The sequence below is a fragment of the Phalacrocorax aristotelis genome, chromosome W, assembly GCF_949628215.1.
Source record: "Phalacrocorax aristotelis chromosome W, bGulAri2.1, whole genome shotgun sequence".
NCBI classification, from domain to species: Eukaryota; Metazoa; Chordata; class Aves; order Suliformes; family Phalacrocoracidae; genus Phalacrocorax; species Phalacrocorax aristotelis.
Window position 1 is genome coordinate 6493277 of NC_134310.1, and position 24555 is coordinate 6517831.

General features: G+C 52.7%; 2 protein-coding genes across 2 annotated transcripts; both read right to left on the reverse strand.

Annotated features, from left to right (window-relative positions):
* Positions 1–778: 778 nt before the first annotated feature.
* LOC142049689 (DNA-binding protein RFX2-like) lies at positions 779–21550 on the reverse strand. Its single transcript, XM_075077619.1, is given in 12 exon segments — positions 779–906; positions 11220–11273; positions 11428–11470; positions 13595–13748; positions 14075–14283; positions 14669–14818; positions 15476–15573; positions 16052–16203; positions 18275–18387; positions 18711–18733; positions 18736–18873; positions 21532–21550. Coding segments are annotated over 12 exon segments (1281 nt in total).
* Positions 21551–21686: 136 nt separating this feature from the next.
* On the reverse strand, positions 21687–23858 carry LOC142049691 (la-related protein 6-like). The gene is made up of 3 exons (XM_075077620.1): positions 23692–23858; positions 23195–23405; positions 21687–22670 (listed from the first exon to the last, which is right to left on the reverse strand). Exons 1-3 carry the CDS (start codon positions 23856–23858, stop codon positions 21687–21689), a joined length of 1362 nt encoding a protein of 453 aa, XP_074933721.1.
* Between the last annotated feature and the right edge of the window lie 697 nt (positions 23859–24555).

Sequence of the window (24555 nt, forward strand, 5' to 3'; positions counted from 1 at the left end):
CAGCCCCGCAGCAACGCTCGCGCCGGAGTCTCTGCAGGGATTTGCCCCCCGGGGAGGGGCGATGGAGCCAGCAGCGAGCCGAACGGGGCCGTGGGCGCCTTCTAACGGCAGCATTCTGAGCTGCGCTTCGCTTTCCACCTGCAGCCGGGTACGCTCGGGGTCAGGAGGGGCTGCTCTGCTCCCCAGGGGGAAATAAGGCCCTCGTTCCCACCCTGAGAGCTGGTATCCGAAGGAAGGTTCAGGCTGGTCCAGCCGTCCCCGCAAGACGGGATAATCCAGAGGGGGAGTGAAGCGAGCAAGGACACAGAGGGAGAGGCTGACGGTAAAGCTTCCCCTTCCCAAGGGGAGAGAGCAGGAATGACCTGTCAGCCGGCACACCCCTGTCTCGCTTCTCCCATCCTCCACACCTAGTCTGGAAGCATAATTAGAAAATGCTTCTTGTGGCCCCGTGCAGAGCAGCAGCCTGACCTTTCAGACGCTTCTCCCCTCCGCGAACTTTGGTGTAACGGGCATATTACCCCTGCAAACCGGCCGCTCTGCTGTGGTGACTCTGCCTCCCTGCAGACACCGGATCCCTGGCCAAAAGTGCTTTAACTGGACTGCAGTGGGCAGATCCTGCACCTCCCCCGGACACTGTAAGGCTGCAGCATCTGCCTGACACCTCCTTTCAGTGACTAAAGAAGAAATGGGACCACAACAATTCTTGTACAGGCCTGAGCATTTGATACGTGTTTATTGCTCTTCCCAGCTAAAGCTGGGAATTTTGTGCATGTCGGGTTTAGGTGGTTATCCAAGCTCCTTGCACGGTGCTGCAGAGCTCCAGAGCATCTCGTTTGCCCGTCCGTGGTAAGCAGAAGGTCACCGGGTTTGGTCGGTAGCGGCTGCAAGGAAGAGCCAATGCGCCAGCTGAAGTTAAGATCACGCTCAGTGGGAGCAGGGGAGTTTAAGACTTGATTGCTCCGTTGTTTTTTTAGACCATCTGATCTCATTGGCAGGATCTGAAGTGCAGACTCTGACCCAGGGCGTATTCCTAGTCGTTATTTACAAATATATCCAGCTTTCTCACTTGTCTCCTGCTGCTTCGATATGAGACATTTACAGACAAACATCACCCCGACAGACAACAGCACGGGACAGTAAGAGGGAAAGATGTGCCACTACACACACCTTCTTTTCCCTTTCCACTAGCAATATTTTTCCAAGTGCCACAGCTACCTTAGTACCATTCCGAACGAGCAAATAATATATTTGGATAGAATATGCTCTGCTATGAAAATGTACATGGGACCCCTGGAAAAGCTCACATCAAACACTTCATCACGCTCACAACGTCACCTCCAACGGGAGAGTAAGTCAGGCCAAGCAGTGTGGTGACAAAGGCTCCTTAGCTGTCTCCCAAGAGGTGAGACAAGAGAGTAAACACCTTGTAGCTGTACGCTTCTACGGGAGAACTTGTCTTGGGCCACATATCTCCGGGACACAGGGCTCTACCCACCCTGGGGACAGTGATGCACAGACATCAATATGATGGATACAAAATGTCTGTTTATTTGGCTGCGTCACACGCTTATATAGCTCTTGCGCTTCCTGTTCCTGCCACTCCTATGGGGAGGAGTCTATCTTTCCGTCACATCCCGTGATCTTCCGGTCGCCGATCCCTGTCTATTCCCCTACATCTCCCCCTACCCATGCTATGAAAAATTCTACAAATCTACTTGCGTAAGCGGATACATATTGTGGTCAGGTCTATCTATATTCATGTAACTCTCGCAGGCGCTCTCTGATTTGTCTTATAACACAGCATAACAATGACAGCCCACAAGTAACCATGGTTACTACACACAACAAGATCCCCCCAATTATTACTATCCAATCCCAGTTCATATCTCTCTTTTGCTGCCCTTTCCCAGTGTCGCTCTCTTTGCAATAGTGCTTGCAGTCTCGTCAAGGAGCTCATTTCTTTTCCCAATGGTACGGCTAGCATGAGGATCCATGTCAGCAGACCCTGCAAAGAGACAACTCAGAGAGGGATTATTCATTGTACATCCTTGCACAGTTCTGCTTTCACACACTTTGCAGGCACCCACTCTATGCACCCTTCATTCTCAACCGCAGCGTAGCCCCTCCCCAGGCATCTCAGTTTCCATCCTCTCTCCCATTGCTCACTGCCCGGGAACCTTACTCGTACCTGCGGATAGCGCTCGCCTGCTTGAGCTTTGCCAAAGTGCTTCTCCACTGCTGTAACTTGCTCCTGCCCGCGTATAAAATGATTAAGCGAATATAATGCACGCATTAAAATAGTTTGCTGAGCTGCTACGGGTATAGCTCCCTTATACCCCTCCCCAAGCTCTATTATTTTTGCTTTCAAGGTGTGATGAGCGCGTTCTACTATTGCCTGCCCTGTGCTATTGTAAGCAATGCCGTGTTTTAATACAATATTCCAAGCTTTACACCATTCTTGGGTACTTCGAGCCCGAAAGCATGGTCCATTATCTGTTTTTATCTCGGTGGGCTTTCCAAGCCACGCCATTACCGTGGTCCAATGCGCAGCCAACTGCGTTGCGGTCTGCTTCCGATGTCGAGTAGCCATGATGACTCCACTATATGTATCAATTGTAATTGCCAGGTGCCGTCCGGGGGCCAACTGTGGACATTCAGTAAAGTCAGTCTGCCAGATAGCATTTGCTTCCAGTCCTCGAGGGTTGACTCCTGCCTCCCACAATGGCGAGTGCTGACAGTAAGGACAGGTGGCTACTACTTCTCTTGCTGCTCTTATTGAGATGCCACACTCCTTTGCCAAGGCTTTAGCACCCAGGTGCAGTTGGTCATGCAGTTTCTTTGCCTCCGTCAATGTCCAGACTCCCGCGGCTGCCTCATCAGCCATGCGATTCCCCTCAATCAGTGGTCCAGGCCCCGTCTGATGACTGCGAATGTGAATTACTGTCACAGTTGCTCCTCGCTGCGATAAAGCAACCTCTAGCATCAAGGCAATTTCCGTGTGTGGTACACCCTCTCGTTTCATGGACATGACTAATTTATACACGTATAAGGAGTCCATGCACACATTTATATGCCGATCTATATCCTTTCGCAGGGCCATCCCTAGCGCTTTCACCTCCAGCCACTGCACACTTTTACCCCGCTCCTCATACGTCTGGCGCATCCACTATTCCCTTCTTTCCACACTACCGCCGCTCTGTTCGTCTTCGAGGAAGCGTCTGTGAAATATGTTGGTCCTGGGTGAGGGGTATCCAAAACTCTACTATCCACACTTAAATCCACCACTTTGGCTGTGTCGGCCCACCTCTGTACCGTGCCTGTGACGATTTTCCCTGGGTATGAGTATACTGCCAATTGTATATCCTCTTCACTCTCTACCACCTTCCGCCATTTGTCCCCATTCCACGGCACTGTGAGCTTATCTGGCTCCTTCCCAAAGATTCCCTTGCTTTCCCGTCACAGACGCCAAATCATTCCCCCAGCTACCTTGACTTTTGTGGAGAATGCATCCTTGGGAACCTTCTGATATATCCATCGCAGTGGTTTTTCTTCCCCTGCCCGTATTTGATATAGCAATCCTAATCCTCCACCGGCGGTCAGAATCCAACCTGTGATTAATTCCTCCTGGGGGTCCCACCGCCATACTCCTTCCTTTTGCATTCGACGTTCTATCATCTGCAACTGCTGGACTGCCTCAGTGTCTAAACTCCTGGGCTCCCATGGGTCGGTCCCTTTCAGCAACGCATAGAAAGGTTGCATCTCCTCACCGGTGACGCGCACGAATGTCCGCAACCACTGCAGTGCTCCTACCAGCTTCTGTACATCGTGTAAATTTTTAACCCTAGGTGTAAGTTTAATAGGCTGAGCTTGTATGCAATCCCCTTGTATTCTAGCACCCAGAAATCCACACACTGGTCCTCGCTGTACCTTTGCCTCAGCTGCCTTGAGGCCCTGTCTCTCAAGGCCCCTTTGGGTGTCTGAAAAGACTTGTTCACACAACGCCTCGGTGGGTGCAGCTATGAGGACGTCATCCATGTAGTGGATCATGTAGATTCTCTCCTGATACTGTTGCCTTACTTGCTGCAATGCAGAAGCCACATACCTCTGGCAGATCGCTGGAGAATTTTTCATCCCCTGCGGAAGTACTGTCCACTGCCATCTACTACCTGGTTCTGCGCGGTTCACCGCAGGCAGAGTAAAGGCAAATCTCTTTCTATCATCTGGATGTAGCGGAATGCTGAAGAAGCAGCCTTTGATATCTAAAACAATGACTCGCCATCCTTTTGGGACAGCACTCAAATCTGGTAGGCCAGGTTGGAGAGGCCCCATGTCCTCCATTTGCTGATTTACTGCTCTAAAGTCATGCAGCATCCTCCATTGGTTTTTATCTTTCTTTTTTACAGCAAATATAGGGGTGTTCCACGGGCTCATCGAGGGCTCTAGGTGCCCTGCTTCGTGCTCTCATTTTACTATAGCTCTTACAGCCTCTATTTTCTCTGTTGTCAGGGGCCACTGCTCCACCCAGACGGGCTGTTCGGTTTTCCACACTAACTTGTGCTGACAAAGCCCCTCTGAGGCAGTGGCCCTTATGCTAAATTTTTCAACCCGATCCCCATCTGGGCAAGGGCGTCTCGCCCTAACAAGGGGCTTGCTACCCCATCTGCTCCTAGTATGGTCACTACGGCCGTGAGGAGCTTCCCTGCCTCCTCGTCCATGACTTCGAGTTTCACAGGGCAAGTACTAGTCCTCGTTTGTTGTTCTCCTCCTACCCCTATTATACGCTTTCCCATGGCAAGGGGCCAAGTTGGTGGCCACCGTTCGAGTGGCATCACTCTGACATCTGCCCCGGTATCCACTAACATTCCCGGGCATATCCGTGCCGGGCAACTCGGCTCTTGCGGGGTAATCATCACTGCTGCCATGGGTCTCTCGTCACAGCCTATGACCAAGGCCACGCGGGGGCTGTAACCTGCAAATCTTGCTGGTTCTGCTCCCCTGCCTGAAGGGTCACTCCCCCTTGGCCCGCTATGGTGGGCCAAGCTCCTGGCACTGGCACCATGATGGGGGCCATTTGACTCACAGGAGGCGTGAATCCCCCTCGCTTCGCCCTCCTTTGGCCGTTTCCCGGCTTTGTGGTTGGACAATCTCTTGCCAGGTGTCCTGGCTTCCCACACGCCCAGCACCTCCCTACTGGGCGCGCTCCTCCTCCATTATGTCCTCCCCTTTCCGCTAGCGGGCACCCAGCTTTAAAGTGCCCTTGCCGTCCACACAAGTGACATCTGGGCCCCACCCCGGCCGCTTGCACCAGCACCCTTTCTTCGCTTCCACAGTCAGGGTTCTGGCAGATGTGCGCTCCCGCACCGCCATGCTGATTCAACGCCTCCTGGCATAAGACATGCCTGATGGTTTGACCCAATGAAGCCCCCACTGCCAGGGTGCGGAGGACATCTTGTGTCTACAGATTCGCTTGACTTGGGAGGCAATCCATAACGACTGCCTCCTTGGCTGCTGGTGGCAATTCTGATTCTATAATAGCCTTCTGCAACCTGTCACAAAACGTTGTAAATGGCTCTGCTAGTCCTTGCTGTATCTTTTGCCAAGGTTCTGCTTTTTTCTCATACCTGCCCACTTCGCTATACGCTCTGCGGGAACTCTCCGTTACCGCTTGCAGCTCCCTGCCCCTTAATTCTGCTGCTTGCAACTGCGGGGTTTCCAGTCCTTGACTTCTGCCAGTGAGCCGGTCAAGGGTGGTCCTTCTCAGCGGGTGGCCCGGAACTGCCGCCACTTGCTGTATGAGGGCATGGCAGGCACTGTGCATTGCCTCCTTCCAAAGTATGTACATTGTGGGAGCCAATATTGCTTTCGCCAACTGCTTAGCATCAGAGGGGGTCAACGGCGCTGCATGCGCAGCGTCCAGCAGCAATCCTACTCCTTCGTCTTTCACCCCTTTTCTCTAATTTCTCGCCATAAACTTCGCACTAGCTTGGCATCTATCGGCGTCCACTCCACCCCTCCTCCTGGAGCTAGTCGGACAGGGAAGATCCCGGGCATCTCTATCCTTACTCCATCGAGGCTACAATCTCTGGCTATCAGCCGCCAGTTAGGTAACTCGACTGACTGTCGCTGGGGTGCCCCCTTCATTAAGAGTCCTGTCTGCCGCCGAGTTACTTCCCCTAGTGCGCGCATAGCCTGCTGCAGCTGCCGCAGCACGTCCTCCGCGGACCCCTCCGGAGCTGCAGCACTCCGGACCTCCCCTTTTGGCGGTCCCTCTCCTCCCTCCTTCTGACTGGTCCTCCGAGTCCCTGCTGCCTTATGCCTCTTTTTTGCGCGCTGCAGGCAAGCTGCCCCCTCTTCCCACATGTGGGCATCGGTTTCTCCCCCAATTTCTGATTCGCTGCTACTCGAGGTTGATCTATACCCCCCACTGTCCTCCCCTCCAGGCACCCCAATCCCCCTCCTCGTCCGACTCCCATCTCAAGGGTTGCCCCGGGAGCCAGTCTCGAGGGTTGGGCAGAGGGCGGTGCCGCTGCCGGCGCTGCTGCCAGTGATGATCATCTTTCTCCTTCCGCTCCGTCACTCCCGCTGCGTCCGCTGCCACGTCACCCTCCCCGCGCCTGTGCCAAATCGTACCAGGGGTATGCGGGGGGGGAGGCATTCCAAGGGTCCTGCTGGCTCAACAGGGAACACCGCCGCTTCCCGATCCACCTCTTTGGGAGCCTCAGACTGAGTCGCTGGCCAGGCTACTCCATCCAAACTCTCCTCTTCTTCCCCATCCCCCGCGATGCTTGCCCCTGTCTGCGTCCCCACTGCCCCTCCTGGGTCTATTTCCGGGCTACTGTCGCCTGTAGCACCGTGCAGGCACCGCCGCGCCTGCCGCCACGTCTCCTGATCATCCCGAGCTTTCAAGAGTAATCGGTGTATCTTTCCCCAGAGCTGTATGTACTGGGGTTTTCCCATCATAGCCCTTTCGGCTAACTCCTCTTTAATTCTCGCACAATTATCTTTATTAAATATGTCTGTGGGACTTCGTATGAGCCCCTGCGTAATCATCCATTGGATGGCCTTTGAGGTAGGCGCCTTCGATATCGAAGTACCATATTCCTTCCCCAATCCCTTCAGTACCTTTACGACTGTACCTATTACGTGCCCGCCATCCTGCGGCTACCTGTCCCACCCCTGCGTGCCTCAAGTTGTCATTTCCCCCCAGCGAACTTGCCATGCCGCCCCGCCGATCGCGTCGGGGTCACCACTTGTAGATGTACGCTTCTGTGGAAGAACTTATCTTGGGCCGCATATCTCCGGGACACAGGGCTCTACCCACCCTGGGGGCAGTGATGCACAGACATCAATATGATGGATACAAAATGTCCGTTTATTTGGCTGCGTCACACGCTTATATAGCTCTTGCGCTTCCTGTTCCTGCCACTCCTATGGGGAGGAGTCTATCTTTCCGTCACATCCCGTGATCTTCCGGTCGCCGATCCCTGTCTATTCCCCTACAACACCTCAAGTGTATGTACACGGATGCACGCAGTCTAGGTAACAACAGGAGGAACTGGAGCTCCGTGCCCACTCAGAAGGGTACGACATCGTAGGAGTAAATGAAACATGGTGGGACACCTCAGACGACTGGGGCATCACAATGGACGGTTACAAGCTCTTTTGTAAAGATAGGCAAGGTAGACTAGGTGGAGGAGTTGCACTCTTGTCATGGTTTTAGGTGGGGTAGAGTTAATTTTCTTCACTCCAGCTGGTATAGTGCTGTGCTTTGGACTTAGCATGGAAAAAAAATGTTGAGACAACACGCAGATGTTTTGGGCTGTTGCTGGGTAGCGCTTGTACTAGTCAAGGACTTTTCTAGCCTCCCATGCTCTGCTGGGTGCACAAGAAGCCGGGAGGGGAGGGGGCACAGCTAAGAGAGCGGATTCAAACTGACCAAAGGGATATTCCATATCCTGTAACGTCATGCCCAGTATGTTAACTGGGAGGGGCTGGCCGGGGGAGGGAGGAAGCAATCGCGGCTCGGGGACGGGCAGCGTCGGTCGGCGGGTGGTGAGCGGTTGTATCGTTCGTGTTTCTGTGTTTTTTTTCCCTTTATTTTCCCTTTCCTTTCCTTTTCCATTTTATTATCTTAACATTATTGTCATTACTATCATAATCATTATAATTATTATTATTTTATTGTAATCCTTAAACTGTGCTTATCTCAACCCACAAGTTCTTTTGCTTGTCCAATTCTCTTCCCCATGCCACAGGGGTGGGGGGCAGTGAGCAAGCGGCTGGGTGGTGCTCAGTTGCCAGCTGAGGCTGAACCACGACAACTCTACATCAAGGAACACCTGGAATGTATCGAAGCCAACTATGGTGATAGTGGCTGCTCTATCGAATGCCTCTGGGTTAAAGCCAAAGGGGTCATATCCAAGCAGGACCTCACAGTGGGCTTCTGCTATCGACCTCCTAACCATGGTGACGAAGCCGACAAAGTGATACTTGGGGCACTAAAGCAAGCTTCTGGCCCACAGAGCCTGGTCCTGATGGGTGACTTCAACCACCCAGACATCTCCTGGAAGAACAATACGGCAGCTTGCATGCCATCTACCAAGTTCCTGGAGTGTATAGAGGACTCTTTCCTGATACAAATGATAGACGTGCCAACCAGGAAGGAGGCGCTGCCGGACTTGCTATTCACAAACCGGGAAAGCCTGCTTTGTAATATCTTGGTTAGTGACAGCCTTGGCTGCAGCGACCACAATATTGTGGAGTTTGGGATCCTGCTGAGTGTGCTGAAGGTCACCTCTAAGACAAGGGTTCTAGATTTTAGAAGAGCAAACTTCAGTGCGCTCAGGGCTCAACTCGGAGGGGTTCGATGGGAGGCTTCCATGGAATACAAAGGAGGTAGTGAGAGCTGGGAATTCTTCAAGAACTCCCTATTGGAAGCACAAAACCAGTTTATCCTCTACAAAGGAAGAGGAAGTAGGCAGAGCAAGAGGCCCCCATGGCTCAACCATGACCTCCTGGGTCTACTCAAATCCAGAAGGGAAGCACACCAGAAATGGAGAAGCGGAGGATTGTCCACAGAGAACTACAAGGGCATAGCCAGAGAGTGCAGAGACGCAGTCAGAAAAGCAAAAGCCCAGTTTGAATTGAAACTGGCTGTAGACATAAAAAATAACAAGAAAGGGTTCTTCAGACGTGTCAACCGCAAGCAGAAAAAGAAGGAAAACATAGGCCCATTGTTAAACGGAAAAGGAGAATCAATCACCAATGATGCAGAAAAGGCAGAGGTCCTCAACACCTTCTTCACCTCGGTCTTTACCAGCACTGCAGGGTCCCAGGCTTTGGGAACAAAATTGCCAATTGAACCAAACACCGACCCACCGTCGGTGAAGGAAGAGTTAGTATATGAACTACCAGAGGAGCTTGACCCCCACAAACCAATGGGCCCTGACAACATCCACCCGAGGGTGTTGAGAGAGCTTGCTGACATCATCGTAAAGCCGCTCTCCATAAGCTTTGAAGAAGTCAGGGAGAACGGTGGACGTCCCTGAGGACTGGAGGAAGGCAAATGTTACCCCTGTCTACAAGAAGGGCTCGAGGGAGGATCCGGGTAACTGTAGGCCCATCCGCCTTACTTCAGTCCCTGGGAAAGTTATGGAACGAATCCTCCTGGGGGTCATCACAAGTCAATTGAAGCACGTGATTGGGAAAAGCCAACATGGCTTCACTAAAGGCAGATCGTGCTTGACTAACCTGGTGGCCTTCTATGACAAAGTGACTTGCCTGGTGGACATGGGGCGGGCGGTGGACATTGTCTACCTGGACTTCTCCAAGGCCTTTGATACGGTCCCCCATAGTCTCCTCCTGGAGAAATGGATGTGTTATGGGCTAGAGAAGCGGTCTGTGCAGTGGGTGGGGAACTGGCTGACAGGCCGCACCCAAAGGGTGGTGGTAAATAGCTCTTTCTCAAACTGGCAACCTGTCACTAGTGGAGTCCCCAGGGATCGATATTGGGCCCAGTGTTATTCAACATCTTTATAAGTGATCTGGATACTGGCATCAAGAGTAGCCTGATGGAGTTTGCTGATGACACCAAGTTGAGTGGGGAAGCAGACATGCCAGAAGGGAGAGCTGCTCTGCAGGGAGATCTGGATAGGTGGGAGGAGTGGGCCAGCAAGAAGCTTACAAAGTTCAACAAGGAGAAGTGTAAGGTCATGCACCTGGGAAGACATAATCCGGGAGTGCAGCACAGACTGGGATCCACCTGGCTGGAGAGCAGCTCTGTGGAAAGGGACCTGGGGGTCCTGGTGGACAGAAAGCTCAACATGAGCCAACAGTGGCTGCTGTGGCCAAGAAGGCCAACAGGCTGCTGGGTTGCATCAAAAAGGGCATCGCCAGCAGAGATAAAGAAGTCATTATCCCACTCTACTCAGCGCTTGTCAGGCCACACCTGCGTACACACCTGTGTACAGTTCTGGTCCCCTCTATACAAAAAGGATGTGGACAGGCTGGAAGGGGTCCAGAGAAGGGCCACCAAGATGATCAGAGGACTGGGAAGCTGCCGTACGAGGATAGGCTGGGAGAACTGGGTTTGTTCAGCCTTGAGAAAAGGAGGCTCAGAGGGGATCTCATCCCCATGTACCAGTACTTAAGGGGTAGTTACAAAGAAGATGGAGACTCCCTTTTTACACGGAGTCCCATGGAGAGGACAAGGGGCAATGGACACAAATTGCTCTTGGGGAGATTCCGATTGGACACCAGAGGGAAATTTTTCACACTGAGGAGAGTCAACCATTGGAATAATCTCCCCAGGAAAGTGGTTGACTCGGCCACGTTGGACACTTCAAGAGTCGTCTGGACAGGGTGCTGGGCCGTCTTGTTTAGACTCTGCTCTTCCTAGAAAGGTTGGACTAGATGACCTCTGAGGTCTCTCCCAACCCCTGATTCTGTGATTCTGTGAATCTGTGATCATTAGAAATAATAATAAAAATAATAATAATAAAAGCTATTTATGACGCGGCCTTTATTCACAGAAAGATTTGCCCCAGGGCTTTGTTTTTGCAGTTTGGCTCGATGACAGATTCCCCCACCCACCTCTGCCCCGTAGTCCGCATCAGCCCAGACCCCCAGGACACAGAAAGGGAGAATAAAACCCTGCTGGGGCAGAAGCTCCACCAGCTCAGCCCCGCCGGAGCCACCATCACAATGTTTCACAAGCGCACCCCCCGTGCTCCGGGGGGCTGTGTCCACCTCGCTGCCCAGGTCACTCATGTCCTCTGTAAAGGACAGCTCTTGGCATGAGAACGGCGACCGGAGGGGAAGAGCTCCTTTCTCCTAACAGAGCAGGGTGGAGGAGCCAGCACGAGGTTCCCCCTCCCACAGTGATTCAACCTTGACCCAGCAGGATTCCCCTTGAGGGAGAGGAGGCACCTTTGTCCAGCGGTGTTGGAGACAGAGGTGTGAGGTCACCAAACTGAAAGACAAAGGCATTACAAGGTGAGTGAGGCTTATGGAGACCAGACCTGAAGTTGGCATCCATTTCCAAGCAATTTTAACAAGCAGCCTAAGTGCTCCAGAGGAAGCACGAGCATCAGCAGTGCCGGCGGTGAAAAGCAGAAAGCAAAACCAACCACATATTTTGGGGAAAAGTCTGCCGCTGGCATTGAAGCCTCTGGGCAAACACCACACGCAACAATCCAAGGCAGGATGGAGCTGTGGAACGAAGGGAGAAATGTTTCTGTCTGCCATGTCAGGGCCAAGTGCTGCCACAGACTGAAGGATGGTGCCTTTTCTCCAGCCCTCTGCATCTCTCGGGCAGCTGCTCAGGCATGCCAGCTATTCCCCTCTCCTGGGGCTCTACCATCACTCCACCCTGTGCAACTCTGTGCAAAGCCTTCGCATTCGCGTCACGGAAGTGCTTTGCCTTGCAAGGCCGCCGTGTCAAGTGTAACCAGAGAGCTGGGCATATATTGGGTTCTGGAGACATGTTGTCTCCCTCTGTGACGAGGTCTGAAACACTAAATTGCTATAACAGTAGTGTTGAAAAGTCATGCAAAGTTGGGCAGCGGAAGGCACTGAGGAGAGCAGGAGTTTAAAAGTGAGCGATGGAAATGGAAGGACACGATTCATCCTCTTTTGCTGGGAAGAATCAGCCTCGTCCTGGACAACAGAAATATTGCACGGGTTTAAAGAAGGCAAAACCTGATGGATGAAAGCCTGCCACAGCTAGGTCTTGCTGGAAGCCACTCTCTGCCTTGCATGTTCCTTGAATATCAATAAAGACAGAGGTTTTGCAGGGAATAGTGGGAACTTGCAGCACTGCTGACTTGGGGCAACAGCATGGGCCTAAAGGGGGTGGGGGTCAAGTGACAGGCAGGCAGTTGATTTGCCTGGCTCCCCTACATGAGCTCCAGGGAAGGAAGAAAACAGGTATGAGCTTCAAGGAGCAAATGAGATCAGTTTTAAACTAAGAGTAGTTGCTATATTGCTATCACAAGTTGATGAGGGCCTTTTAAATCTAGGCATTTTTCAGAGGGAAAGAGTAGAAGTGACCTCAACTAGGCAGGACAGGACCTGCCTGCAAGCCAGGTGTGGGAAACTATAGGATTGAATCAACATGTGGGTCCCATGGTAAGTTGTTTGAGATAGAAAGCGGGCTGGAGGACTATGGGCATGCGATGGAATTAGCTTGACTACAGACCCGGCATCAGACCCGCTGATGGAAAATTACAGAGAATCTGCAAGTCACCAGGAGGAGGAAGAAAGGCGAGGGATATCTCGGCCTTGAGAGCAAACGATAAACAAGAAAGGCGAGGGACATTTCGACCTTGAGAGCAAACGATAAACAAGAACAAGGAATTTTGGCACGAAGTGCAGAAATAGACTGTTCGTTAAGGAAGTGTCGCAACCCGTGAAGCTTGTTTACAAGAGCATATAAAAGCACTGCGACTTAAAAATAAAGCTGAAGCTTGCTCTATCACTCACATTGAGTTGGCTGCTTGCTTTCCTCGCTCGCCGTAAGCCAGGCACTGGTTTTAGTGTCTGATTGGTTAAAAGAAATCTCCAGTCCATGCCCCACACACCCCCCAACACAAACAACCCGCTGTTTCTCTTCTTCAAGTCAAAGACAGAGAGAGGGGCTGACTGTGCATGTAACTGGAGCTTGCAGAGGCCTGAGCAAGTTCCGTGAACAGTACCACCGAAAACTGCAGGGAAAGGAACTTTTGGACCTTTCTTTGCTTGGTTTAGTTTTTTTGATGGGTCTTTGCCCTGGCAGGAATCCCGCCATCAGGGTTGGTGCCCACAGGTAATGGAGAGAAGTAGGGAGATCCTTTTCCTCCCTCCTCCAGGCCGCCAAAGGCCAGCTGATGCTCAACTGCCCCCAAACCCACCAGCTCAGCTATTAGCAAGCCAGGATGGAAGGGGCTCAAGGAGCTGGATTCTTGTGCCAGGCACTCAGAAAGCTCAGTACCTGCTTCGGCTATGATGGCTACAAAAACACGTTCAGGGCACAGCGCTGTTTGTGAAACACACGAGTTCCAACCTCTTAAAGAGCTGCTTAGTGTGGGTTTGTTTCTAGGGAATTAACAATTCTCACCTCTCCCATTCCAGCAGTCGGCCTCTCCCCTGCTGCCTGGGCAACACGGTGCTCTACCAGATAAACCACGGATTCATCGCAGAGCAGGCAAATCAGGTGGAAGGAACCAAAGCTGGCAGCACTGCGCAAGGGCGGGTCCCGGATCGCCATGGAGCTGAAACACGGCCAGGAAACAAAATATTTGGGATGCGTTTTATACGTGCGTCACGGCTGATGTGAATTCTTGACCCTGAAGGCACTGTGGGACACAGTGCTCTGTTCCTACCTCGAACCCAAGAGTATCAAAGCACTTTCAGAAATTAGTCCTATCCCCATCCTGAAAGGATACAGGAGACACAACGCTCCCTTCTGTACCAGGGCAGAGCAACAGTTAACCAGAGTTGCACGGGAGTAAAGAACTTGGCCTTGGCTTTCCAAGGAGCTATTGACGTGCCCTGAGCCCAATGCAGAAATATCTCCAAAGTGAGAAAGAAAATGTACCTATAGAAAGACCATTTCAGCAAGACCTGTCTGGCTGCCTTGGGGAAGCTGGGAGTGCCCTCGTGATGCTTCAGGACTTGAGTAACAACATTATCCAGCCAGCTAGCCCACTGGTGCAGAGAACTCTGCTGCTGCAGAGTGAGCTTGAAATCCCGCTCCAGCTTCTGTACCATGCCTTCCTCGCACTGGCACACCCACGAGGCTTGCTCCTGCTCGGGAAGAAGGGCTGACAGTTACTCACGCCAAGCCTGCACGGTTGGTCCATCCCAACCTAGGAATTCAGCTGCATTTCTAGTAGACAAGGACCCCAGACCAGCTCTGAGCCATGTCTCCTCCGAGCTGCCCTGACCACAATATTATTATGAGAACTATATTTTTGTTGGTAGCACTGCTTCTTACAGAAGCTCCTTAGAACCTTCCCCACTACTCACAGTGAGATGGCAGACTTACCCGGGAAAGTAACACCCAAACCGTTTAATTGTCCATTTAATTGCCTTTTAGTACTGGCAATAAGATGCTGGTTACCAGCAGACAACCTCATTAGAGACTCCCAGTTCTAGACAACACGACCGAGGAGCAGATACCGTAAGTTACCTGCGCGTTGGTGAAGTCGACCCGATTGAGATCGCCGAGCATCTGGTTTATCTGGGAAGTGTTCTGCAGCACCGCACGGGCGGCCTGAGCCAGGCGGTTCAGCGATGCGTAGCTCCGTAACGTCTGCGCAAAGGCACTCACTACCCCCACCTGCGACACAGCAACGCAGGGCTCCGCGAGCAGGAGGCCACGGGGCTGGACGGCAAACTCTTCTCAATGCTGAGCTCAAGCACACGGTGCGCATCAGCTGGGATCACCTGCACAGTCCCACCCACGCTGCTGCCCAAAGCATAGCCGAGTGCTCCAGAGCACCACTTTTGCACCACCTATCGTGTCTTGCAAACCAGCCTCTGCATTTCTTTTCTTTAAACTAAGAGGTTTCCTCACTCTGCCTCTAGCAGTGACTGGCAAGGTGAGAAGCGCCTGCAAGAATCCATGGCTTCAGGAGAGGGGCAGTAGGAGCCTGAGGTTCAATCTCTGCAACGCCATTCAGTCCAGGGGGTGTCCTGCAATTTTTAGTAGGACAGCTTCATGCCATGCAGAGATTTTCTTCCAGAAAGCTTATCTGCAATCCCGGGACATGGGAACAGCTCAATGGACAGAGCACCATCAGCCTCTGGTACAAAGGGATTGCCCTGCCTGTCCTCCCACTCCTTGCCGATTTGCGTTGATAGATATTCATTATATGGTGCTAGTCTGGAGTACATGTGGCCAAACCCCAGCAGTGATTTCCAGTCCCTGCGGAAAACTGCAACGCGCACACACTCAGTTCCTACCCCGGACCTGCCGCGTGCTCCCTCTGCTTACCTTGGCCTGGACAAGCTCGGGGGGAAGTTCACTCATTGCGTTCATCAGCCACCCTTCCAAACTCTTGGCAAAATTACCAATTGCTTGTGTAAGCGTGCCTGCAAAGAAGTCTGCAGAGTTAGAAAAGCTGCTCCATGTCATCTTGGGACACCACTTGCTAGCTGAGAGCTGCTGTGGAAAGCACAGCCGCTGATCTGGGTAGCTGTGAGCTCAACTTAGCGTCAGGGAAACCAGCTGGGTCCTTGACTCCGAGCCAACGTCAGGAGAAGTGATACGCAATCAACCAAACTTTAAAAAGCATGGGGATTTCCAGGGGCCACAAAGTACCATCGACGTAGAGCAACGCGGCAGGAGAACTTCTGCTGTTGCCATCGTATTTTAGCCTGCATTCAACCCAAAACCCTCTACTTCAGCTTTTACAATGGAAACCCTTGTGGCAAGTGGTAGCCAGACCGAGTGAGTCACGGATCGCTGCTTCTCACACGCAACATCCCGTGACTCAGCCCAGCGAGGAGCAGGAGCCGAGCTGGAGTTGGGACCACCCGTGTCCTCCCAGCCACGCCGCAGGATACTCACTGGGCTCCGGCCTGAGCACGTCTGGGATGAGAATCTCCACCAGGGCCTGGTACAGGATGTGATCACAGTCTCTCATCCGTTTGAGGATGGGTTCGTATTTGCACAGAGTGATCAGCTGATCTCCTGGGAGGGTCCCTTCGTGTTCTTTGTCGCTGTGGGAGGATGAGGAGGGAGGCAGCCTTAGCAGCAAGTTTGCCTTCAGGGCATTCACCCTTCCTCTTGATTTCTAACCCCGGTTTTCAACAGAAAAAAAAATCTATTCATGTTTCTTTCAAAGGGAAACATTTGATCGTTTGTACAAGTCTTTGCTGACTCTGCACGCGCCTCTCTGTCCACGGGGTCAGAGCCCTGGCCACAGCTTTCCCTCAAATCCCTAGCAACCAGTGCTTGGCCTTCGCTCCTTCCAGCTTTAGCTTGAGTTGCCTTTCACACACTCACGTTCATGTGCACCTGGGCATTGTACTTCACTACAGTCGTTTCGGCAAGCAAAGGCTTAGCTGGTTCTTCCTCATGGACCCAGCTCTTTCCAAAACCTTCACACTCTCTCCTCTGCCCTCAACCTCCACACCTGTAGCAGCGGGGACAAAATGTATGCGGCGAATGGTTTTTGAGCAGTTTAGGTGGTGTTGACAGATCCTACAAATGGTTTTGAGGTGTTTAACACCTTCAAATGCTGAAAGATTTCAGAAGGAAAAGGATTTTTTGTTTTGATGAGAACAGAGCGTATTGTCTCTTAACTGAATGCGGTCAAACAAGCTGGCGTTATTTTCACTTTATTGGGGTACGGAAACTTGTTCTGCACGATTAAGGCGTAAGCTATTTGGTGAAACTGCAAGCAGAGAAAATGTAAGCCTTAAGCACTGCCAGAGCATCAAAGCAGAGCTGCTAAGACACTATGGCAGGAACTGGGAATTTGCCCTGGACTTTCCCCTTGCGTTACATCAAAACCATTAAAGCCAAGCCTTGGACACAGTATAAAGCAGCACTTACAGCCTCTGCCCGAGTGGTTTTTGTAAATGAACCCCACAAGCATACTCCTCGGACACTCACACAGAGAAACCAGCCACCAAGTACCTAAACTTTCTCTTAAGTGGAACCATATTCTGCACTTTATCATGCTTTCAGTTTGCCACTTGCATAATACTTTGGGTTTATATTTGTAGATAAATAAATCAGGGGGAGGGAGTGCTTTGTTTACCTGTCGCGATTATTGGCAGTGGTATGGAGAGGAATTAGAGTGCACAGCCTTAGCAAGAGAGGCTAGTTCAGACAGAGCCCTGCAGAAATGCTGCCTCCAGTATCCAGCGAGCCTCTCAGTACCTAGCACGGCTCTCTCTGTGGTGTTCAAATTTGCTTTGGAGATCTGCCCATAAGTAAAAGAGATTTTGAAACAATTAAACCAAGGTACAGTGATTCGTTGTGGGAAGACATCCATTGGGTAACATCTACTGAGGACAACAGGGCCATATTCTACAGATTATTACGGGGTATTTGCTTATTACTCAAATTGTTCCCATTTTGCTTCTGAAAATGTCAGTATCAGAAGCCCTTATATAATCTGTAGAAGTGGACCGTTCAGACTTTTAATACGCATTTTAACAAGAAACCTTCACCTTTCCAATCTTCTCTGTTTGCACTTGTTTCCATCCCCGTCTCTCGGCAGCAGATTCCCAACGTGCAAACGATGACCAAAAGGCAGGAACAACAAGCCAGGCAGGAGTACCAAGATCAGAGCAGCTTCGCCTGCCATTACCTGCCTCAAAACATGGGGCACTTGAAAGATTTGGATAGCCATCCAAAGAAGTGAGTCAGTTGAGGTGTCACTAAAGCCTCCGAGTCCGAGATGTCACGGAGACCGAGACCTAATGACATGGGACCGTTACTGTCGGCTCCTGCTGGCCATTTACGAAAGCATCATCCCGTTCTCATCCGTCCAAACGCTCTCTGCGTTTCTGATCAGCACTTGTTACAGGAGGTATAAGGCACAGAGAGGTACCTAATCGGAGCAGATGCTTTCCTCAGAGGTCTGAGCTTTGGGCGGTCAGTACAATATTGAACACTTCTGACACTCCTTGTAACGCCTCTGCAGGGAAGTGAATACTTTCGACTCCTACAAAGCACTCAGAATGCCTAACGGGGCAGAAAAGGCTTCAGGCACTTTTAACAGATAAATTACCACCAAAAAAAGGATCATTCAAAAATAATCAAAGCACAGCAGTGTACCTGGATGGCAGGGCGGTGGAGCCATCGCTAGATGGTGTTTTAGGACTCCAGAAGGTTTGCCACAGTTTCTCAAGATAATGAAATTGAAGAGTCATTACAACATCCCAAGTCGCCTAACAACAAAGAACGCAGCTCATTAGCTGCCCTCCTAGCACCTTGACACACAGTGTAGGCATAAATTTCATGTGCTGTCGTTTAGATTTTATAATTTACAAGAAGACTAACAGAAAGGGCATTGTTTTAATAATCAACATAACATAAAACAGGTCCCACAATGAAAAAATAAGATAAAGCGCAATATTTCAGCTGTAATACCTAGCAAATCAAGCATTCCCTATTATATTCTAGCTTTTCCCAAGAGCAGGATACGAGATGAGCACATGAATTATCTCCCACATCAATTAATAAGGCAATTAAAATAATTCCATAGAATCACCTCACAGTGTCGACTGTAAAGAGCAGGATTCTCACATCATTCACGGTGACCCCTTCTTGTAAGAGGCTGTTACCTAGATCAGGGGCCGGGAACTCAGGAAAGACATGGGTTACATCCAGGGGAAAAAAAAATGGTGGGGAAAGATGGTGAGAGTTAGGCAGGACTCAATGAGCCGGACTACTGGTGAGTGCAAGGCGCTGCTGTCTTTCATGCTTCAGCTGGGGATGAAAAAGGAGAAATGAGGCCAATAATCTAGTGCTTTCCCCATTCACGCTGCTATGCTGGGCAAAAAGCAAACAATCGCAGCCTGCTTTATTTACTGTTGAAAGGAAAATGTTTTCTTTCCCTTTGTAATGAAAGAAACAAGAATACGTTGCCCTCATCTACTGCGCCTCCCATTACGTTTTCTCTGGAGCCTGAAAAATGTCTCTGTGGTAATTGGAGGGTACAATGGAAAATATAATTGGACAGAGACGTATCAGCAGCAGTTGTACTGCAGAGGAGGCTCAGAGCTGGCCAGGGTTTGGTGTCTCTGCTGGAGAGGACGGAGACACGTAGATCCACACAGCAAAGCCAGAGAGCCTGTCTCCTAAGAGAAGGTCCGTAGGGATCGTCTGCATCTGATACATACTGCAGCCTTTGCAATGCAGAGACTTGCTCTTCTCCCTCCGGCTGCCTGCCTTAGCAAGGCTCTTCAGGACCTCCACGCCTTCCATCCAACTGGGACAAAACCCCATGGATTAAAACCATACTTAGAGGGAACCAACAGACCTGAGGGTACAAGGAAAAAGCCTTCCTGTGGGTGTGGGAGTCAGCAAATAAACTTAGCAAGTGTGATGTTACAAGAGCGTGGCTTGGGATTTACAGAGGCACAGGCAAACACATAGACGTTGTTTGCAACACAGTCATGCAGAGTTTTGTGTTTCTCATGTCATACAGGAGGTTAACATTCTAGGGCAGCATTTGAGGGTTGACTCTTTCTAGCATCTAGTCAAGTGGAGGGGCAAAATGAGAACTTCCTTTTGAAAAGCACTCCTCAAGACAGAATGAAAGGCAAGTCTGCCCAACGTGACACCAATAAAAGAAGAAACTGAGAAGCAGAGCTGGAGCGGGTGCCGGAGCGCAGGCTCTCCGTCTCGGGAGCTGACTTTTGCATTTACTTTCTGTTTGGGAGCTGAAGAAATAAGTTCTTCTGCTCCTTCTTCACTCCAGCAAGAACCAGAAGTGTCTGTGCTTCCAGGAGACAATTCCAAATTCCTTTGCAAGTTGTGTTTTTATATTCAGAATTGCTCAGACGTAAGACAAACCACAGCACTATTTAACTTGCACTGTGGCACAAAAGAAAAAAATTCCAATAGCCCAAACAAAACCCCAAAGCCACCCAAGCACAACACAAGCCCCCAAGTTCTTCACACTGATTTGGCAGAACAAGTCCATAGCCGAGGTCCTAGGACAGTTTAGTCAGAGGGAGGCAGTGAAAAGCACCACATACGGTGGCATTCTCTCTAGCAGCGGGCTGGATCAAGCTGCTGGCAAACAGAACAGGCAGATAAAAGCTGTTTCATAGAATCATAGAATAGTTTGGCTTGGAAAGGAGTTTTAGGGGCCATCTAGTCATAGGGGTTATTGGGAGGTGGCAAGATGGTATTGGGGAGCCAAGGGAGTTTTGGTGGGGTGGCAGGGATATGGAGGAGATGGAGGGAGTGGGTGGTGGTTGAGTAGGGGTGGTGTACTTTGGGGGTAGGTTGGGGCAGGAGGGGATGTCGTAGGTTTGCTGGTATCTGTTGTGTTGGTTTCTGTTTCCATGAAAAGCTGTTTGTGCAAATGGCTGTGTGCCCGCATGGGAGGGGGAGGGAGCACAGGGGCCACCGGGAAAGGGCACCCAAGGGGTACAGAAGCCCTGCTGAGCCCCAAATCACAGCCAGCGAGCCCCAAAGGGCACCAAGACACAGCCAGGGCCGACTCAGTGCCCACAGGGCAGGCAATGGCAGGGGGGACAGCACGGACACAGGCTTCCCCGGGCAAAGAAGCCCTTTGGTGGGGGAGCCACGACAGACAGCTCCTTGCAGGACTCACGGACACAGCCCCACGCAGAAAGCAGCACGGGGCCCCTGGGACAGGGACACAGCTCGGGGCCTGGGGAGGGCACAGACACGCCCCAACAAGGCCTGCAAGGCCTCCGTCTTGAGCACGACCAGCGTCCCCTCCAGCAGGGACAGGGCTCGCTGCAAAGGCCCTCAAAGCCAATCAAGACAATCACACCCTTCCTCAGGCCCACCTCACTCAGCCCCAGAGACCGGCTTTGCCTCCCTCACCCCCCAAAATAACCCAAATCACCCCCAGAATGGCGAGGGAGGGAGCTGCAGGCCAGCCAGGGACCCCCCTCCCCTTCTCTGCCTCCACTGTGGGCAGCCGCAACACTAAATAGGATGGGGGGTGGGGGTGAGAGGGGTTGGAAATAATTAAAAAGAAAAAACTCACTGCAGCAGCCAGAAAGTGCCTGGAAGTTTCACCCCTCTTTATTGCCTATTTCCCATCCGAGAGCCACAACGTGGGCCAGGGCAGCCAACGACGACTTCGGGGAGCCACCTCAGCTTTGCGGGTGGGGCTTGCAGAAGGTGCGGGGTGAGGTCCCGTCAGAGCAGCCCCCAGCACCGGCGGTCGTAGGGGATAAGCCCCTTCCTTTGAGCAGTCTCAGTGACGCCGCTGGGGTGCTGGGAGACCCTCTGGAGCCTGCACAGGCGCGCTCTCGGTGCCACCAGCATGTTATGTCGGAGTTCCTGGGGTCGCTGCTGCTCAGCATCTCGTCTCACATGCTGACCTGCTCCGAGCATCGTCATCAACCGATAACTACCGTCCCCTGCACCAGCTGCACCACCACTGCCCGCAGCTCTCAGGGCCCACACAGAGTTATTGTGCTCGAGTGAAGTGGAAAAGAAAAAAAGAAAAATCCCCAAACGCAAAGGTCAAAGAGCCTCAGTGCTGGAGGGTGAGCTTTCCTCTCCCCATGCTGCTGCTGAAGCCCTTGGTGCCATCAGGGCCATTGGGCAGGCGAAGCACCCCACCCCGCAGGCCAAGGGGCTCAGGCACCCGATTTCCTGCCAGGGAATTTCTGGGAGGAGGTGTGGCATGCAGAGCAGGCCTGCTGCCCCTGGGTGCCCAGGTATCCACCCCGCTCCCCCAGCCGCAGCCGTGGGGCCACTCCGTGCTGGAGCGGAAGCCGTGGCAGCCACCGGTGCCCAAGCCCATCCCGAGTGGGGGGAACACTTTCCTGGTGAGGAGCGATCTTGTAAAGGTGTTGCTAAAGTCCCTGGGCTGGAAGGTGCTGCATGGGCAGGTGGGTGCTGAGGGTTCCGTGTTCAGGAGCAGGGACGGTGACACTGGAGCATTGCCTGACTCCGGAGAGCGGTAGAGCAGGGAGCCCCCAATGCCATCGGGGAAGGTCGTGGCCGCCGCCTGCGCCTTCCAATCCCACTGGTGGCCCAGCTTCTTCGCCACCTCCCTCCTGTTCTGAGGTTCCTTCTTGGAGACCTTCCAGCAGAGCCAGACCACCCTGATGCTCTCACCGCACTGGTGGCTTTGGCAGCCGAGGTGCTCAAAGGCCCTGCGGGCGCTCCCCAGCCTATCGTACTCCACCAGGGCACAGCGCTTTCTCAGCAGCTCGGGGAAGAGCGACGTGTATTTCCACACATCCGAGGGCAGCTTGCGGCCCGGCTGCAGGATGCGGATGGATACAATGGCACCATAGGGGCTGAACATACTCACGATGGTCTCGATGAAGTTATTCTGGATCGGCAGCAGCTCCCAGGCCAGCAGCAGTTTGCTGGGGGAGAAGCTCCGCAGGGACTCGGAAAGGGGGACCCGCCGCCTCACTTTGGTGCCCTCCTTGTTCACTTCCAGCAGCTCCGAGAACTGCAGGGCGTAGAGTGTGAGCCGCCAGTCACGCGTCAGGTATTTCATCTGTGGGAGAAAGGGAGCCACTGCGTCCCCATGAGTGTCCCCAGGCAGGGACCACCCTCAATCCATCATCCAGGCAGGCTGAAGTCATGGCAAGGCACCATCCCCCTTTCACATGAGCAGATGCGGGTCTGCAGCAGGTGGTCTCCAGTGCCCCCTGGATTGCAGCAACAAGCTGCTGCTTCCCAGTACCTCACACCAGCAGCACTTCACTGCGCTTTTTCGGTTAAGGGATGGTCTCTCCCAAAGCAGCGCGGGGGGACAACGGGCAGAAGAGGCAAATCCAGCACTGAGGAGTGTTCACTGCTTCCCCAGCCACCCTCCCTGGTTGCAGAACTGCTGCAGCACATCGAGGGCAGGGAGCAGAGCCCAGCTCTGCACCACCAGCACTTCCCTGGGACACAGACAGCCTGAGGGGAGCCTGGACCTCCCCACACACCCCACCAGAGACACACAGAGCACACCCAGACACCCTCCACCCAAAGGCCCTTTCCCACCCCGGCTGGCAGGTGCCATGGGCTGCCTACCTCCTTGAAGGACGTCAGCAGTTTGATGCTGACGAAGCCCATCTTGTTGTTTTGGACACGTTTCAGAAGGAAAGCATCCTTGGACAGGTTCTCATCAGAAAAGTAGAACTCCACCTGGGACACAATTCTCCGGACCAGCTGCGGGTCGGGGGCGGAGGAGCTGCAGTCCAACAGATCAGCCCCACAGACATCGCTTTCATCAGAGAAGCTCCTGGCAGAGCAGCAGAGACAGGGGTGTGAGCTGGTGGCCTTTGGGACGCACAGCACTGCCTGGTCTCAGCTACAACAGTGCAGATGGCAGAGACACCGCAGAGACCCAGGGCCATCAGCTACAGGGGAGCAACGCCAGCCTGCACCCCGTGTGCCTCCCGATGCTGGGAGCACCAATGCCAGACCGTGAACCCCAATCCATCCCCGACAATGGACGCATTCCCCTGGGGACAAACACGAGGCAAGAGCAGGGCTCAGCCCCCGCACGCGTCCCAGCGGACACATACCCATTGAAGCTATTTAAGAAGTCCTCCTCTCTGATCAGGGCGAGCGAGCGGCTCTGCGGTGGAAGGAGATGCCGCGCCGGGAAGGAACTCCTTTGTTCCAGCTGAGGGGTGCTGCAGCTGGGCTGGGAAGCGAGCCCTGAGGCCACCCCGGAACTACCTGATGACATTGTCCTTCACCTGGGACATTACAAAGGAGAAGCACAGTGGTAGGAGGCTTTCCAGCTGCAGCCAGCCCCAGGGCAGAGCCCTGCTCTGGGCTGCAGCCCCCAGCCCAGGGATGGGGGAGCAGAGGCAGCTCATTGCTGTGCCCTTACCTGCTTAGCAGTGCTGAGAAAGGCAGAAAGAGCTGGCTTTACCTCCTAGAGACCTGCAAGCAGCAGGCCCCAAACCTCCCCTCCTCCAAACTAAGGCTCCTAAAAGACAAAGTGAACTGAAGAAAGGTAAAGCCCTTAGAGCACCCAAGCTGCTGGCTTATAAAGGCAGCCACTCAGAATGAGCTGCAGCAGGCAGTTATGGGCCTGCCCCCTCTGAGACCCAGCAGGCTCCAGGTGAAACCTGTCTGCTGGTTAAACAGCCCCAGCTCAGCCCCGGGAGCAGCCATGATTGCTAAGCCAGGCCAGGTGGGCAGGGGAGGGGCAGAGCCACTGGCACTGGTGCCGGTACCCAGTGGTGCCTGGTGGTGCCCAGCAGGGTGGTGAACTGCTGCCATGAGGCATCTTGATCTGTGCCTCAGTTTCTGTGTCTTGTGCAGAGGCAGTAAGAGTGACCTGGAGGTGGAAGGAGGGTTGAGTCCAGGGCACTCTTTGGGCTCCTGGTGCTGCCAGAGTGACAGGCAAAGGTCTTTCTTCCTGCAGCGCTATTCCT

Bases quoted from the DNA above. Each gene is read 5' to 3' on its own strand.
- LOC142049691 (XM_075077620.1), bottom strand. From the start codon at position 23,858: ATGTCATCAGGTAGTTCCGGGGTGGCCTCAGGGCTCGCTTCCCAGCCC. The intron at 23,406-23,691 runs GTATGTGTCCGC...CTGCTCTGCCAG, and splicing joins TTCTTAAATAGCTTCAATGG to GAGCTTCTCTGATGAAAGCG. The intron at 22,671-23,194 runs GTAGGCAGCCCA...TTTCTCCCACAG, and splicing joins TGCTGACGTCCTTCAAGGAG to ATGAAATACCTGACGCGTGA.